Source organism: Narcine bancroftii, chromosome 13 (assembly GCF_036971445.1).
Source record: "Narcine bancroftii isolate sNarBan1 chromosome 13, sNarBan1.hap1, whole genome shotgun sequence".
NCBI classification, from domain to species: domain Eukaryota; kingdom Metazoa; phylum Chordata; class Chondrichthyes; order Torpediniformes; family Narcinidae; genus Narcine; species Narcine bancroftii.
Window position 1 is genome coordinate 12114554 of NC_091481.1, and position 18874 is coordinate 12133427.

The 18874-nt window shown below is 39.4% G+C and overlaps 1 protein-coding gene across 1 annotated transcript in view; it reads left to right on the forward strand.

The window, feature by feature from the left end:
- Positions 1-18874, forward strand: part of snd1 (staphylococcal nuclease and tudor domain containing 1) — a 767382-nt gene that overhangs the window by 697914 nt on the left and 50594 nt on the right. Inside the window, exon 21 of the mRNA XM_069908835.1 lies at positions 4628-4741. Within this exon, the coding sequence (XP_069764936.1) occupies positions 4628-4741 (114 nt within the window). The remainder of the gene's footprint in view (positions 1-4627; positions 4742-18874) is intronic.

Below are 18874 nucleotides of genomic sequence, written 5' to 3' on the forward strand. Positions count from 1 at the left end.
GTCAAAAGTCAAGGACTACCTGTACCTAAAAAAATTAAATGAAGAAAGAGGATGGGTGGGGCAAGTAATATCATCTTCATTTGGATCAAAAATAAGAGGTGTAGTGATTTCGATTAATAAAAATATACCAATAATAATAGAAGATTTGTAATGGCACACTGCAAAATTTATGTAGAACGTGAAAGTTTATGAACATTTATGTTCCAAATTATGATGGTATTTATGAAGGATATCTTTTTAAAAACCGCAGGGAGAAGACAAAATATATTGATTGGAGGAGATTTCAATTTTTGTTTAGATCCAATATTGGACAAATCAGTGAGAACAATAACAAGGGCGAAAGCTGCAAAAAACGACATTATCATTTATGAAGGATTTAAATTTAATCGATATAAGGAGGTGGCTCAACCCCTTAGAAAGAGTCTTCTCAAGGGTACATGATTGACCGATTTTTAATGTCTGCCCAATTACAAAATAGAGTGGTAAAAACTGAGTATTTTGCAAGACTTTTATCAGACCACTCACCATTAACATTAACTATTGCGATAATGGAAAAGCAAGTAAGTGTATATAGATGACACCTTAATGCTACATTATTAAAGAGGAAGGATTTTTGTGAATTTATTAAGAGACATTTGGAAATATTTTGTGAAAAAAATTTTCCTTCCACTGACAACAGTTTTCTAATATGCTTATCAGAGGGGGTCAAATTATTTCTTATACTGAAAATCTTAAGAGTGAATATGCAAGAGACTGAGAAGGTCTAGAGAAGGATATAACAGAATTAGAAAAAGAAACACAAGAAAAATATAGAATATTAGATAACAAAAGGTTACAAGATAATACACTACAAACATATAGAACAGAAAAAAACATTAAAAATGTACTATTATGAACTAGAAGAATGGGAACACCCATATGTTACCTTGCAGGTTAAAGCTGAGGAGTCATCCAGAATGATCAATGCAATAGAAACAGATATTCTAATGTATAATCAAAAAGAAATAAATAATACTTTTAGACAATAAATCAGAATTAACAGGAGATGAAAACGAGTTGGAAGAATTTTTAACAAATGTTGAACTTCCTAAACTAGAAAAAGATGACTTCGATGCATGTTTTACAAGGGAAGAAATAAAGAAAGCTCTGAGTACTTTACAAGCTATTAAATTCCTGGGGGAAGATGGGTTTCCTCCAGAGTTCTATAGACAATTTAAAGATTTGTTGATGTCTCTGTTAATGAGTGTGGTAAACCAGGCAGTGGAGACCCAAACCCTCCCAAAAACCTTTTCAGATGCTATAATTAGTGCTACCAAAGAGAAGTAGAGACCCATTAAAAACCTCATCACACAGACCAACATCTCTCCTGAATGCAGATTATAACATTCTAGCAATGGCACAAGCCAACAGACTGGGTGAGTATTTATCAAAATTAATACATTTGGATCAGGTGGGATTTGTTAAAGGAAGATGTTCTTCAAATAGTCCAGGTAGATTTGTCAATAGAATTCAAATGGCAAAGTCACCTATTTCTTTAGATAAAACATTGGAAAAATCTGGTCGATAGAAAAGTTATAAATTGGATAAAAACTTTTTTTATCATAACCCACATGCTAAAATTATAACTAATAACCAAATGTCATCTATTTTTCCCTTGAGTAGATCAAGTAGACAGGGGTGTTCCTTATCTCTAGCATTATTCATCCTAACTATTGAACCACGGTGAAGATTATAAGAAGAGATCCAGATATTAAGGGCTTCAAAGGGGAAGAACATAAAATTAATTTATTTGCTGATTATATATATGATTATATATGTCTGACTCATCTGAATCACTGATAAGATTACAAAGTATTAGAAAAATATGGAAAAATATTGGGTTATAAAATAAATATGGATAAAAGTAAGATAATGCTATTGCAAATTTTGATAATGAAAGATATCAAAAAGGTGGTAGATTTGGGGATAGAATTAAATATTTAGGAATAATGACATAATAATTTACGGAATTTGCAAGTGCCTTGAAAGTGCTGAACTCCCAGGATGCAGGTCCAACATTGTCACGGCAGAACTCTCAGCTAGTCCCTCAAGTACAGAATGGACCATGTCAGGAGGAGCTGAAGATTACGATGGCAACTGCAGGAACAGCAATGGGAGAAGGAGCTAGAGAGAGAGCAGGTGGAATGAGAGCAGTTGGAGAACACAAACCAGTCCTCATCAAGAGGTCAACAGTGGAAAAGGGTGAACAACTTCAAGTTCCTGGGTGTCAACATCTTTGAATATCTATCCTCAGACCATAATGTCAAAGCAATCATGATGATATAAACATATATAAGCTTAACTTTACCCCTCTATTGCCTCTAATACCCCTCTAATCTAATAGAGAAAATAGAAAAAAAATGGAAAGATCTGCTGATTACATTAGGAAGGAAGGATAAATTGTGTAAAAATGAAGGTAATGCCAAGATTACAGTAACTCATTTCCTGCCAGTCATAACAACTAAAAATGTCTTTAAAATATTACATAATTGTATATGACAATTCCTATGGAATAACAAAGTACAAGAATTGCACTGGAAAAGTTAAATTGGGAGGACTTGGACTCCCAGATTTTAAGAGATATTATCAATCAGCACAATGAATTCAGTAAGAGAAATTAAGGACTTTATTTATAAGTGGAATGTTAAGTCAATAATTTTTTAAAAACCCAGACAATCCTATATTAATATACATGATTAGAATATGGCAAGAAATAAATGAATGCATTGGGAAAAAAAGGTACATCACTGAGGATAGCATAATGTAAAAATGTACTGATGCCTATGAATCTGGGTAATAAAATATTGAATTCCTGCTGTGACAAAGGAGTAAGATATGTTGATTATTGTTATATGGAAAGATCTCTTATGTCGTTTGAACAATTAAGAATACGTATGGAGTAGTTAATGGGACATTCTTTTGCTTTCTCTAGTTAAGGAAGGATGTTCTTAAGTGAAAGATGGGGACCAAACTTGGCCCCACCTGAAATTAGTGAGATGGAACAAATGATTTGGCTGGGGAACACACCTACTTTGTATAAACATATATAAGCTTAATTGGATGTACTTTGGTCTCCAAAATGAAAGTGCAAGACCAGGTTTACAGAGATCAAGAGAGAGATGGGAGTTGGATTTAGGAGTTGTAATAATGGAAAGATGCTGGTCTGATTGGTGTTTAGATAACATGATGTCAATTATAAATGCAAGATACAGACTAGTACAATGTAATTTTCTACACCACTTATTATCTTACACCACAGAAATTATATAAATCAAAATCAAAAATATTAGAGATGTGTTTTAGATGTGGAATAGAAATAGAAACGTTTGTTCATGCTACGTGGTCATGTGCAAAGGTGAGACCTTTCTGGCAAGAGATTACTGAAATACTAACAAGGAAAACGGGTGCCCTTCACGGATGCCCCAGAGCTTTATCTTTTGGGCAATGCTATTGAAATAAGTAACAAACGAACAAAATTCCAAATTTCATTTGTTAAAATAGCTTTAGCTCTGGCTAATAAATGTATTGCAATTACTTGGAAATCTGACTCCCCTCTACAGATAGCATGATGGAAGACAGAGATAAACAGTTGTATACCTAGAGAGAAAAATCACATACAATCTAAAGAACAAATATGATGTATTTATAAAAATATCACAACCATATTTGGACTATATAGGGGCCCAAATATAATTTTAAAAGGTGCTACTATTATAAATGTTATCTTCCCAATGAAAACTTTATTTTTTGAAACCACCTATAAGCCCTGACAGTATACGGATTTATACTGTGAAGGGGGTAGGAGGGAAGGGGTTGCGTTTTGTAAGAAAAAAAAATTATGTGTGTGTGTGTGTGTGTGGAAAATTTTGTTATGTATATTTATGGAGAAAATATTTTAAAAAGCCATTAAATTTAAATTAAATGTTAATCTTAAAACTATCACAATTTTGTATTGAATGGGGATACATCTAACAGCCTCAATAAACTTTGATGTCCATGTCCTGCATAAGACCAGTCCTGTTTAAGTATCTCTCCAAGCTTGTTAACCTCCATTGGTTCCATTCAAGAACAGATCTACTTTGAGAGAGAAAAAAGTATTCCCATCCATGCAGGCAAATCTATCTGTGGTTTGGTCCCTTCTACCAGGTATCACCTCCTTATCACCAAGAGGATATCTTTACACTGCGGGAAGTACACAATGTAACCGTATAATGCAATGGATGGTCTGGTTGTTTGGGCAGAAAAATGCCAACTGGCATTTAACTCAGCAGAGATTTCAGAACTCTTTGCATCTTCTGATTCTAGCTTCATCTACATCCTCAATTTATTTCATAGCATTATTGTATCTTTATCTGCCAAGCCCAGGTTGTGGAATTACCTCCCCACAACTCTGTCCTGATGGTCCTATTTTCAAGATTCTCCATCTAAGATTCTTTAATCAAGTTCTCGCTTACCGTCCTGATATGCATTCCCATGTTAGTTATTTTTATAATAAAGCTCCTGTGAATACTAAATTGAAGGCGCTATATAAACAAGCAGTTATAGTCACTTCAGGGTGAGATGTGCTAATTGTTGTTCGTTTCCTTAGAGGGAGAATGTGGCATCTTCTCGTCTGGGTATTTTGCCGCCTGCCTTCAGCACACGGATCTTGCCACCTCAGGCCACAGAATATTCTTTTGCGTATATCCAGGTGCCACAAGATGTAAGTAAAACTGCAGTAGAATGACTCCTTTCAGCATGTGAAAGATTTTTTAAATATATTTCATGATCTATATGTTTCTTGATTGCTAAAACTGCAATAGAAGGCAAACCTACAGCCTGGCGTGATTTAGGTGTTGCCAATGCCCCTGTTTAATTTATTGAAGTTGGTACTGTTATTATGTAAAGAAAATAGACATAAATAATCTTGTGTTTGTGTAAAAAGCTGCTTTTGTGATGTTCTTAACTTTTATCTTCTTTAGCCTTTGGCCCTAGTGATTCATACCCTTTATCTTCAATTGATGTAGGAAAGTTTTAAAGATTGTGATGAGAATAGAAAATGCTGCGACACGAGGTCAGATAGTAGCTGTGTAAATAAAAAACAGTTAATGTTTCAGGTTGAAGACTTCGCTGGCATCTATATATTTTCAGATTTTCATTGTCTTTGTTCAAATTATGAGATTATGCTGGAGGCTCCAATGAATGCAAGTTTCTCAGTGCAATGAAAAAAACAGTATTTTATTTTTAAATCAAATTTCACTCAACCAGAAGCACATGAATTAAATCAGAGAAAATTTAAAGCACAGGAGGCCTTTTAGCCTTCATGTTTTTTGTTGTGTATGTACTCATACTATTAAGACTCGGAGACGTGATGCTTTCTCATCCTTCTATTGGACTAGCATGGCCACTGGCACACAGGGCTTTCTTTCTATATATATGGGTGACATCATAACGTGGGCATCATGATGTCCAGCAGAGGGCGGGCTTATACCCAACATCTTTACTGGTCAACAAGAGTTACCCTGTTGAATCCAGCTTTGACTACAAGGTCTGTAACCCTGCAGGACCTAGCTCCTCAAGTTTCAGTTGAAATGTGGTGAGCGTTTTGACATCTGCTATCCTTTTGGGTCCTTACCTCTGTTTTTCATCACCTCCCCTCCAGTTCTTCCACCAATTATTTTAAATCCATGCCCCTAGTTTTTGACCATCTGCCATTGGGCCAAGTCCTTTGTTAACTATCTAAGCCCCATAATTTTATGCTTTTCAAGTACGCTATACCTCCATGTCTACCATTTAAAAGAAAATAGCTCGAGCTAATCCAATCCTTCTTTAAAGCTACAATTTTCCAGCCCTGGTGGCATTTTTATCAATCCTCTCTACGTCCTCTTCACTGCAGTGGCATCTTTTCTACAATATGATGACCAGAAATGGATGCGGCAGTCAAATTGTGTCCTGATGTCTAGGATGTGGGAAACCTGGGAGAGCACAATTGTCCCTGATGACAACACCTGCAAAAGGTGCTTCCATCTGCATCTCCTTAGAGACTGAATCAGGGAACGCGAGCTGGATGTAATCCGGATCATTCAGGAGGCAGAAGGGTGTGATAGGAAGGAGCTTCAGGGAGACAGTCACTTCCAAATGTCAGGAGGCAGGTAGTTGGTGACTGTTAAGAGAGGGAAGAGGAATGGACAGTCAGTGCAGAGCACCCCCTGTGGCTGTTCCCCTTAACAATAAGTTGTGGATACTGTTGAGAGAGATGAGTCAAAGTGGTCAGATCTCTGGCATAGAGTCTGGCCCTTTGACTCAGTTGGGAAGTGGGGAGGAGAGGAGAACAAAGTGATGGGGATTCGATAGTTTGGCAAACAGATAGGAGGTTCTGTGAACATTATTGAGATTCCCGGATGGTATGTTGCCTCCCAGTTGCCAGGATCAGAGACGTCTCTGATTTGAGTCCACAACATTCTCAAGTGAGAGGGTGAGCAGCCAGATGTTGTGGACTGTTTTGGTACCAATGACATTGATGGAAGTAGGGATGAGGTCCTGAAGAGGGAATTATAGGGAGTTAGGAAAGAAGCTGAAAAGCAGGACCTCACAGGTAGTAATCTGGCGATTGCTTCCTGGGCCATGCACCAATGAAGGTAGGAAGTTGTGGCGTGGCTGAAGAGTTTTTTGCAGGGGCAGAGGTTCATAATTGTGGATCATTGGGATCTCTTCTGGGGAATGTCTGACCTGTACAAAAAGGACAGGCTGCACGTGAACTGGAGAGGGTTCAATATTCTGGCAGACAGGATTGCGAGAGCTGTTGAGGAGGGTTTAAACTAGTTTGGCAGGGGTGTGGGAAGCAGAGCATGAGGGTAGAGAATAGAGCAGAGGGTGGAAAGGATGATGCAATGTGTTATGGGTTTGTGAGAAAGGACTGGCAAAAGATGAAGCATAAATGTAGTCAGTTGGAGGGTCTGAAATGTGTCTGTTTCAATGCAGGGAATATTAGGAATAAGGAGATGAACTTAGAGCATGGATCAGTACATGGGTTGAGAATGTGATGGCTATTACAGAGCCTTGACTGGCTCAAGGACAGGATTGGCTGATGAAAGTACTGGGGTTTAGGCATTTTAAAAGGAATAGGATGGGAGGTAAAGATGGGGGTGGTGTGCAGAAGCATTACTGGTCAGGAATAGTATCATGACTAGAGAAAGGGAAGATGCCTGTAGAGTGTCAACTGAGTCAGTGTGGGTGGAAGTCAGAAATAGAAAGGGAGAAATCACTATACTGGGAGCAGTCCATAGGCCCCCAAATATCTCTCAAGTGTCCGATGAACAGATAAGTAGGCCAATTTTGGAATGGTGTGGAAATTACAGGGTTGTTGTCATGGGAAACTTCAATTTCCCGAATGTTAACTGCAAAAGGAATAGATGGGGCAGAATTTGTCAGGTGTGTCCAAGAAGACTTCCTGACAATAGTATGTGGACAAACTAACTAAAGGCCATACTAGATCTAGTACTGGGTAATGAACTTGGTCAGATGGCAGACCTCTTGGTGGAGGACCATTTCACTGATAGTGATTTCAATTCCTTGAGCTTTAGCATAGCTATGGGGAAGGATTAAGGCAGACAAAATAGGGAAAGGCTAATTACAAAGGGATGAGGCAGGAACTAGGGAGAATAGATTGTGAACTGATATTCTCAGGAGAAGGTGCTGAAGTAATGTGGAGGTTGTTTAGGGGCCCACTTGCAAGGGTTTCAGGACAGGTTTTTCCCACTGAGAGGGAAAAGATAGTAGGAATAGGGAACCATAGTTGAGAAAACTAGTGAAGCAGCTAGATAAGAGGAAGAAGGAAGTGTACATTAGATTTAGGAAGCAAGAAACAGGAAGGACTCGTGAGAATTATGTGATAGCCAGGAAGAAACTTAAGAAAAGACTTGGGAAAGCTTGAAGGAGGCATGAGAAGGCTTTGGCAAGTAGTTTTAAGGAGGACCCCCAAGCTTTCTATGCATACATGAAGAACAGAAGGATAGCGAGAATGAAGGTGGGGCCGCTTAAGGAGAAGGGAGGTAGTGAAGCGAAGTATTCTATACTGAGCTACTACAGAGGTCAGTATACACATTGTGGAATTGCTGTACACGATGTCGAGTTGATGTATACACGAGAAAGTCGATGTACACGCTGTGGAGTTAGTGCAAGACTGACACCTCCAGGCTTGCATTCTGGGCTTATATACATTGCTGTTTCTGTCGTATGGACTGATAGTGACCATCAGTGATGTTATCAGCTCAGATAAAATACCTCTGTTAGATGCAGGTCAATTTCTTGCATTTTCCACAGCACATCCACCATTTCAGGAGCCGGTTCGCTTGATGGTAAATGGGTCGCTATCTTGCTTTGCCTGCCATAGAATGTCAGCACAGGCTGCAACTCTCTGAGGGTCACTGAAATCCTCATCGGCCAGCAGCATGTGGATATCTTCTGACACCTGCGCCAAGAAAGCCTACTCAAACATGCGGCAAGGACTATGCCCTCCATTAGTGCCAGTATTTCTTTCATGAGCACAGAAGGGGTCCTGTTTCCCAAGCCATCTCAGTAACTAGGCCACTCGCTCACGTCAAGGGAGGCCAAAGGTATAGATGAGCGGACACTTGAGCACCATATATTTGCCCTCCTCAGGAGGCTGGTGCAGAAAATCAGAAACTTGGGTGTCTCTTGATCCAGGGCACTTACTACATAGTAGAACCTTATGGAGTCATATCTTATCTGCCCCAACTGGAATTGGTCAAACCATACATGTGGTTGTGAAGTCCAAAACATTGGCAGTTTCATAGCCACAGTAGGCAATGAAGAAAAATTTTCCATATTGGGCGTTCAAATATTGTTTGTACTGTTGGAGTCACCAATGTAGCAAAGCTACATGCTGAGCTACTGTCGATGTTGAGGTACACGCTGTGGAGTCTAGTGCAAGACCGACACCTCCAGCCTTGCATACTGGGCTTATATACATCACTGCTTCTGTTACATGAACAGGAAGTGAGGTCATCATCTCAGATTAAAAACCTGTGTTGAATCCAGGTCAATTTCCCGTGTTTTCCACAGCATGTCTGCTATTTTAGGGGCTAGTCGCTTGCTGGTAAGTGGCAGCAAATAGCTCTGGCAAATAGATTACTGGTTCAAGAGCAAAATTATGCCACTTACAAAAGGTGACTATAGTCAATTTAAAGAAAAAAGTTAATTGAAATGGCCACAAAAGGGGATCAAGTACCTGGGAGTCAGGGTAGATAATAATCTACAAAATTTCTATAAACTAAATTATGCCCCCTTGCTTCAATATTGAGGAGTACCAAAACAGATGGATGACTCTACCCATTATGTTGCTGGGCAGGCTCATTTGTATCATGATGAATGTGTTGCCAAGGCTTCAGTACCTATTCCAGACTTAGCCCATGGCATTGCCCTGGAGATTCTTCCAAAATATTAATTCGCAGATAAGTAGATTCATTTGGAGCAGGAGGGTGGCCAGGATCTCCATGCAGAAATTATCCTGGGATTAAAGTCTAAGTGGACTGAGATTACCAGACTTAAAGAAATACTACTGGGGAGCACAGTAGAGGAATATCACCTCACTCTTTGAGGAAGGAGGTATACCATCCTGGGCACAAATTGGACTGCACATGATAGGCAAGAAGATAGCAGAAGACTTTATTTATAAATAGGATTCTAAATTGTTATCTGGCAACGAAGACATCCTCTTATTAAAACATATTCTTTATGTGTGCAACAAAATTAATCGATGCATTGGACTTAAAGTGGGGCTGTTTTCAAAAACACCCTTGACTCAGAATGACACATGGACAGTAGATAACAAGATCCTGGACCACCTGGTGCCAGAAAAGGATCAGGTGTATCGAAGACTGTTACGAGCGGGGGCAGCTTGTGTCATTTAAACATCTCAAAAATGATTTGTCAAATAGGACATACATTCTTTTGCTATCTTCAGTCTTTTTTAAGGGATAAATTAGGACCAGCTATGGACCTACTGGCATGCAGTGGCATGGAGACCCTGATTCAAAAAGGGAACACACATAAGTTTATTGCGGCAATGTATTTCTTACTCCAAGCAGAAAGCCCGAAGCCGGGTCTTCATAAATCTAGGCAAAGGTGGGAGTCAGACTTGGGTGTAACGATTGATGAAAGGTGCTGGTCAGACCTGTGTCGTGACAGCGTGACCACAATTATAAACACTGGATATAGGCTGATGCAGTATAATTTTCCACACCAGTTGTACTATACGCTGCAGAAATTGAACAAGGCTAAGCCAGAAATTTCAGATCAATGTTTTAAGTGTGGCATAGAGAAGGGAACCTTTGTGCACTCAACCTGGTCATGCTCCCAGGTGAGGCCCTTTTGAGTAGAGCTAAGCCAAGACCTAGAAAAAAAAATCATAGGTAAAGAATTTCCACAGCACCCAGAGTTGTTCCTATTGGGAAACATCATGGACTTAAGACTTACAATGAAGCTGTCCATATTTCAAATCCAATTTGTGTTGATTGCTTTGGCGGTGACCAGGAAGTGCATAACGGTTACTTGGAAGGCAGACTTTCATCTAAGCATTGCCCGCTGGAATGTGGAAATGCAGAGTTGTGCTCCCCGAGAGAAAATCACCTACAACTTAAGGGGGAAATACAACTCCTTCCTTAAAATTTGGCAACTGTACCTGCATTATATAGGGGCAAAGATATAGTGCCTATATCCTTGTGCTCATTTTGTCACTCTGTCCATTCCCTTCTACCCCCTCCTTGGGGGGGGGAGATCCATCCATCCACCTTAATGAGGTTGAGTCATGAAAATTTAAAGATTTGGAGTGGGGTCCAAACGATTCCTACAATTTCTGTCTTTTCATTTGAGTGTTCTTACTTTTTCATAAGAATTTTTATATGTAATCATTTTATTTTTGTTCTTTATGTCCCTAATATGTCTGGAAGGTAAAGGGACACTGTAACGGGAACAGGGAACATGGACTAATTTATTGTTGCTGTCTCTCTTTTCATGGTTATTGTCTATTTAATTTTGTCTGGATATATTAATTGTGATAAGGGAGGGGGATGATGGGAAATTTGACTCGCTGGTGAAGCTTATATATAACTGGAAAATGTGGTGTGTTTTTATTATTATGGATTGTTGACACTGTTTGAGTTATAAAGAAATAGATAAATAAATAGAATATTTAAATAAAGGATAAAGGAGGTAATGTGTGTCTGGAGGTAGAGGAGATTGATATCCCCAGGGCCAGACACTGGGCCCCAGGTTGCTCTGGGAAAGGAGGGAAGAGATAACTGGAGCAGTACCTATGATCTTTGCATCATCCTTGGCCACAGAAGAGGTGCTGGAGGATTGGAGAATGGTAGATGTTGTCCCCTTGTTTAAAAATGGAAATGACGAGAATTATGGGAATTATAGACCAGTGGTGTGCAAACTAATGGAGAGGCTTCTCAAGGACAGTGTTTATGAGTATTTGGAGAAGTATAGTCTTTGTGAGAAGTTCATGCCTCACGAGCGCAATTGAATTTTTTGAGGAGGTAGCAAAAGAAAATGATGAAGGTAGGGTGGTAGATGTGGTGTATATGGATTTGACAAGGTTCCTCCATGAAATACTTGTTCATAAAGTAATGAGGCATGGGATCCATGCAACCTTGGCTGTGTGAATCAAAAATTGGCTTGCAGGTGGAAAGCAAGAGAGTAGTAATGGATGGAAAGAATTCTGCGTGGAGGTCGGTGACTTGTGGAATTCTGCAGGGATCTGTTCTGGGACCCCTGCTCTTTGTGATTTCCATAAATGTCCAAGATGAAGAAGCAGAAGGATGGGACAGTAAGCTTGCAAATAATAGAAGGTTGGAGGATGTGAAAGCTATGGAGAGTAGATTTACCAGCATGTTGCCTGGATTGGAAAATGAATCTTATAAAGCAAGGTTAGCAGACCTGGGACTTTCTCTTTGGAGCAAAGAAGGATGAGAAGTGACTTAATAGAGGTATACAAAATTCTGTGAAGCATAGGTATGGTGGACAGCCAGTCTTTTTTTGCCCCCCGGACAAGAATAGCAAATAACAGGACATCTGAACAAAGTGAAGATAGGTAGGTTTAAAGGAGTCATCAGGGTTAAGTTTTTTTTTACACAGAGAGTTGTGGTGCCTGGAATGCCTTGTCAGGTGGAGGCTGAAATTTTAGGGGCATTTAAGAGACTCTTAGGCACATGGATGAAAGAAAAATAGAGGGTTAAAGGTAGGAATGATTTAGAATTTTTTTTGGTAAGAATATGTTTGTTGGGACAACATTGAGGGCTGAAAGGCTTGTACTGTGCTGTAATGTTCTATGTTATAACTCAGTGGTTCTCAACCTTTTTCTTTCCACTCACATACCACTTTAAGTAATCCCTATGCCATAGGTGCTCTGTGATTAGTAAGGGATTGCTTAAGGTGGTATGAGGGTGGAAAGAAAATATTTGAAAACCACTCTTTTAATCGTACCTAATTGACTCGTTATGTGCATGGTTTCATAACTCCAAAGGGAATGGGCCAATGACAATTTTCTAAGCAAAATATTGGGTCTAGAGAAGTGATTCTCAACCTTCCCTTCCCACTAACATACCACCTTAAGCAATCAATTACTAATTACAGAGCATGGCATAGGGATTACTTAAAGTGGGATGTGAAAGTAAAAGGTTGAGAACCACTATCTAACTGATGTTGAATATACTTCCAGAGTCCCCGTCCTGCTGTGATATTCTTGTTTAAAAAAATTGTTTGTCGTTTTAATAAAATTATTGACATGCCCCATTATTGTTAAGGCCTATGGACTTCAAGCATTAAATTATCCTCAACAATGAATGTCCCTTTTTGTATTAAATACCTTGCCCTGTTGGATCCATTATCTTCCTGTAGACTGCATTAAATTCCATTTGACACTTTTCTGCCCAAATGACCAAACCGTCCTATTTATCTGCAGTCAGAATGCTTCCTTGGAGACAATCGCTTTGAAAACATTCCATGCCCTCTATTTTCTTTCTATGTGTTCAAAGTATTGAGACCTTCGTCTTTCAAATTGTAATTTTTTTCCATTCTTCCAGCATTCATTGCTACAGTTGTGCATCTAATTTGTGATTAATTCTGGAGATCAGGGTAGAGAAACCTTAATTCTTCTGCTTGATTCTGATGGGACAATAGAGTTTTCCACACTAACATGGCTTAACCTCAACCACTGAGGAATCACTGGATGTAGGCAATGGTTAAATGAGATGCTGGTTATACCATAACATTATGACTGTTGATTTTTTTTTGTGTAAAAGTTCAGGTACTTTCTGCTTTTTAAAAAAAATTAATTTATGGATCTGACCGTCATTGTCAAGGCTGGCAATTACAGTTTATCCTGAATTGTCTTTGAGCAGGGACACCAGCTTCTTTCGAATGCTGCAGTCCTGTCAAGAGTAAATAGCAGTGAGAGAAATATTTCACATTTTGGATTTGCCTAAAATGTTAAACTGATTTACTTTCCATAACCAATATGAATTGACCTTTATTTTCAATGTTTTCTGTTGTCGGTAATTAGATATTGCCACACATGGGGTTATAAAAAATCTTCAGATTGTAAAAGGAAAATAAATTTCACTCTGATGAGGGCCCAGAAAAGAGAGCATTGAGTGGATTGGGGTATCGTGTGAGCAGGCATGATTTCAACCCTGTGATAATGAAGGGAGAGATTTTTTTGGGGATGCCATATTTGGAAACCAATATTTTGAATTTGTGTTATAAATGATCAAGATTCTAACCACTGGGGAATATCTTTGCATCTTCAAAGCAACATTTATCAACTGCCCTACAGCAGGCTAGCTTCTCTAAAGAGCATTCGGTTCCCTAGCAACCTTCACTTGATTCCATTAGTCTCTTTTTTTTTATAATTTGCAAGTATAATGAATGTGAACCCCCTGAGGGAGTTACTAATTTATATATTTAATTGAAGTCATAACAGTAAATAGTTAATTAAACTGGGTTCATTTGGTTGAGGCATCTCTTTCCTCTCCTGCTTTCTGGGGAAGATTGGATTGCAGAAATTGAATAAGGTGCCACATCTTGCACTTTGTCGAAATGCTTATTAAATTCAGAGTACCTTTATTCAACTTCTTCCCACACACACCTGGCACCTTGTGGTGTTGACAGTTAAAGGCATTCTCACTGAGTAGGTGAGTGTGAACAGCAGCTAAAAATATTTCTTAAATCTTTCTGTTTCCATTTTAGACATTTCTTTGCTCTTGCAGGGCTCTTTGTTTGCATAAACTTGTCGATGCTTGACATTTGGTGCTTGCCAATCCTCTGATCCAGTTGACCATTCATACAGATCATGAAGAGATGCAGACTAGTTGAACCTGTGCTCTTGTAATGTACACACCCAATCACCCTTGTAATGGCTTGCTCTTTTAATGATTAAGAGAGGTTAAAGTGAACGGCCATTTTCTCTGTTTAGTTGTTCTGATGGTATTCGTATGTCGCTTTTGCCTGAGATCAGGAGTACAAAGCAGAAACAAAGAATTAACTGAAACCTTCTGATCTCACTGTTTATAAAGTCAAGGCTGTTACCTCTATCCATAAGGTTGTTGATTTAGAAAAGCAAAACGTGCAATGCTGGAAATCTAAAACAAAGACAGAAAATGCAGGAAACAGGATCTATTGAAATATAAATGGTTAACTTTTCAGGTCCAGAATTCTTCTTCGCAACTGGAAAAGAAAGTAAGCGAGTTTTCAGTGGGGGAGAGATGGGTAGAATAAAGATATCTCTGAGAGGGCGAGACCAAGTGCATTAACAGGGCAGTTACTGACTCAACTTTGGTGTAATGGTGAGGCTGTGAGACATGTTTAGCAGTCAGACTACACATATGTGCTGCTAAATCTGCAGGTTTCCAGCATTTTCTGTTTTTTCTTATATCAGTCGAATCTTGAGATTTCATTCTGGAAAATAGCATTTTGTTTCAGTCATATCGACAGCTTCAGAGCACATCTAAGTGCCTTAGAATCAATGAAATACTTTCATAGTGTTGTCACAATTTAATGGTTTGTTGCAAATTAAGTTGCTTTTTCCTCTGAGAAGAGCACTTAATAGGGCCATCAGCCCTTCAAGTTTATTGTCACATGAACCAAACTACAGAGAGAAAGTTTGTTTTGCAAGCAGTCCAGTTCATCCAACATAGTACAGCTAGCTGGAAAGCACAGTTCAATGCAAAGTTACAGAGAGCGAAATCAGTTAGCACAGAGCAAAGGGAACATAATTTTCCCAGTGCGTAATTCATTCAGGTCTAATAACAGTGCAAAAGAAACTGTCCTTGAATCTGTTGGCACCTGATGGGAGGACATTGAAAAAGGAGAGTGGCTGGGGTGAGGGGTCTTTTAATATGCTGACTACTTTGCAAAGGCAGCAAAAAGTTGATGGGAGGTGATGGGGGAGGGGGGCTTGCCTGAGGTGTGCTAACAACGCTCTGTGGAATTTTGCAATCTTGGGCACAGCATTTCCCATATCACAGTGATGCACCCAGATAGGATACTTCATTGGTGCAGCTGTAGAAGTGTTGAGGGATGCAGGTGACGTGGCACATTTCTTCAGGTTTCTGATGGAGTAGAGATTCTGGTGCACTTGCTTGGCCATTGCTTCAATGTGGCTGGACTGAGACAGGTTGCTGGGAGATGTTCCCTCCGTGGAACTTAAAGCTGTCTACTCTCTTCACTTCAAAGTTCAGAGTTACGTACATGATATCACATACAATCCTGAGATTCTTTTTCCTGCAGGTGAAGCCGAATTACCACTTATTTGATAGTCCAAAAAAAAAGTACTCAAGAAGATGCATATAAATGTTTAAAAAAAAGAAAGAAATGTAAACAAACTAACCTCTTTCCCGATGGTAGCTGCAAGAACAGATGGTGTACTGGGTGGTGTGGATCCTTGATTATTGCTGCTGCTCTCCTTTGGCAGCGTTCCCTGTAGATGTTCGACGGTGAAGTCCTGGGCTAAGTCCACTACCTTTCCCAAGCTTTCCGCTCATGGATATTGATGTCCCAATACCAGACCGTGATGCAGCCGGTCAGCACACTTTCCATCACACATCTGTAGCAATTTGTCAGTGTCATGGATGCAGACAGGACCCGTGAGCACACCTGTCCTTTGACTTGTTGACATTGAAGGAGAGATTGTTATCCTACCACCAAGCCATTAGTCCTTCCTTCTCCTTTCTATTTTCCAATTCATTATTGTTTGAGACCTGGCTAATGTTGATGATAGCATCCATGAATTTATAGATAGAGTTGGAGTGATGTATGGCCACATGGAATGAGTATGCAGCCTTGTGAGGTCCCAGTGTTGAGGATGATCATGGAGGAGGCATTGTCTATGCCTTCAGGGCAAAAAGTCCTCGATACTGTGGCAGAGGGGATGTTGAGGGCCATCATATTTTGTAAGTTTGGGGGAATTTATTTGACACTATTGGGTTAAAGCTGAGCTGTAGTTAATTAATTAGTCTGAAGTAAGGGAAATATCAAATCTTCCAGTCTCTGCCTTCGCAATGATAGTCCGCTCGCCCCAACTGTCCACCCCCAAAACACTTCACTAAAATGGGAACTGTTACATTTCTGAATTGAAAAACGAAATAATTCAAATGCTAGAAATTTTTTAAAAAAGCAGAAAATGCTGGGAATACTCAGTAGGTTGGGCCACATCTGTGGAGAAAGAAATAGAGCTAACATTTTGATTAATGATCCTTCATCAGAAGTTAAGTCAAGTTTATTGTCACTTGATTGCACAAGTACAACCTGAAGAAACAGTGTTCTCTGGTCCTCGATGCAAAACACGCAGACCCACAGCCAGGCATAACACACATGCAAACAAACAATACATATGCAAGACAAGTATTTCATCTGTCCAAATAAATAAATACTGTTTTGTACATATGAGAGTCTTGTATGCTTGGTGTGAACGGTTCCTTTCATCATTCACCATTCTCACTGCCTGTGGGAAGCTGTTCCTCGGCCTGGTGGTGCTGGCTCTGATCCTCCTCTATCTCTTCTGGGTAAGATTACAAGAACTGGGATAAGGTTACAAGTTCAACAATTTTAGACTGCAGAAAGAGTGGGAAGACAGCATGAACATAAGGGAATGTCAGTCTGCATGAGAGTGGAAATAGTCAGTTTTACAGCATTAAAGCAGGTCCTTTGGCCAAACTTGTCCATGCTGACATTGTCTGTCAAAGGTATCCTAATTTGCCTGCCTTTGACCCATTTCTCTCCAAAGCTTTTGTAGAGTGAGAAACAAAATAAATGTTTACAGCGAATGACCTTTCATCAGAAAGTAGGAAAAAAAATCAAAAGTTTAATAGTCTCTTTCCACAGATGTCTGAACTGCCAAGTCTTTTCAGAAAATTCTGTTCTTATTTCATATTCTGTAGTTTCTTGCATTTGGAGCACAGAACTTGCTATTTAAACGTGATTTTACAATTCTATGTAGTTCCTCTGGGTATTGTGACATACTGATCCTGTCACAGTTTGCTCTCTTTCAACACTGTCCAAATAATGTGTCTCAGTGGCATTCTTTGGGGAGCATGGCTTACCATGGCAACATGAACCAGTTGATGAGACCTTGATTTAACATCCCGTCCTCATGCTGTCGAAAGTGCAGGACCCTTTCAATGCTTCATTGAAATATGTTCGTGTTGCAAGGTGGGAGCTGTACCCACAGTTGTAGGAATGTTAACAACTGAGGCAAGCTGACACTTCAGGCCATGAATTGCTCAGAATATTCACATACTTCCCTTGGAGAGCAGCGTGAAGTAGTAGAAAAATTTGCAAGCTGATAACAGGACAAAAAAGATTCCATTTCTCTGGTATCTTTTGAGATCATGTCTCTATGTTCCAGACATTTCACAACCAAGGAAACAGCCACTAATGTAAAGCAGGACATTTCTGCACTGCCCCCACAGACAGTAATATGATTCTGACCATACATTCTGTTCTCGAAACTTGTAGTGAGGGATGAATATTGGCCTGGATTGGGTTGGTCCTAGTCTGCACCTCAGTTTCACCGTGCCCCCATTCCCTAGTTAATCTCACTGTTTTACTGACTTTCTGCATGTATGCCACTTCCAGTAATCTCAAGGGTCACCTCAGTGGCTGTGTCACAAGGCAGAAGAAAATACTATCCCAGGCATTCCATTGTCAGCCTCCATCCATAATGCACCCTGACCTTTTCACTGTTCCTGATATTTCTGGAGAGTGGTGGTTAAAAACAGTGGGATTTCTTTTCTAATTCCAGAAATAGATTTATTCAAGAATCCATTGAACTACTGTCGATTGGTTAAAAAAAACATAAATGTCCAATGAAATAAAAGATAATAAAGAACAGCTCAACTTAGTAATGATGAATCGCCACTTCCATTATCAGTATTTCCACTCCACAATGAACTGTGGCAGAAATTCAGAACTTGCTGATGCTTGCACTTGGTTTCTCGAGACCTGCCAGCTATCGATCAGCATTGTCCGGAACACTAGTGATAATTCTCTTGCCTGTCTGAAATAGTGCCATAGGATCTTTTACATTCGCATGAGAGATCAGATCAGGCCTCATTTTAACTTTTCATCTGAAAGTCAACACCTTAGATAGTTTCATGCTCCCTCAGTGTTGTACTTGACTGTCAGGGCAAATTCTGATCCTTGAGTTTCTGGAATGCTTTTTGAAATCATAACCTACAGATTCAGAGGTTACAAACCCACAGAGGTTATACAGTTGACAATGGAAAAAAGGTCAAGAGAGGTTGAGCCAGAAGTTATAAACAAGCATGTGGAT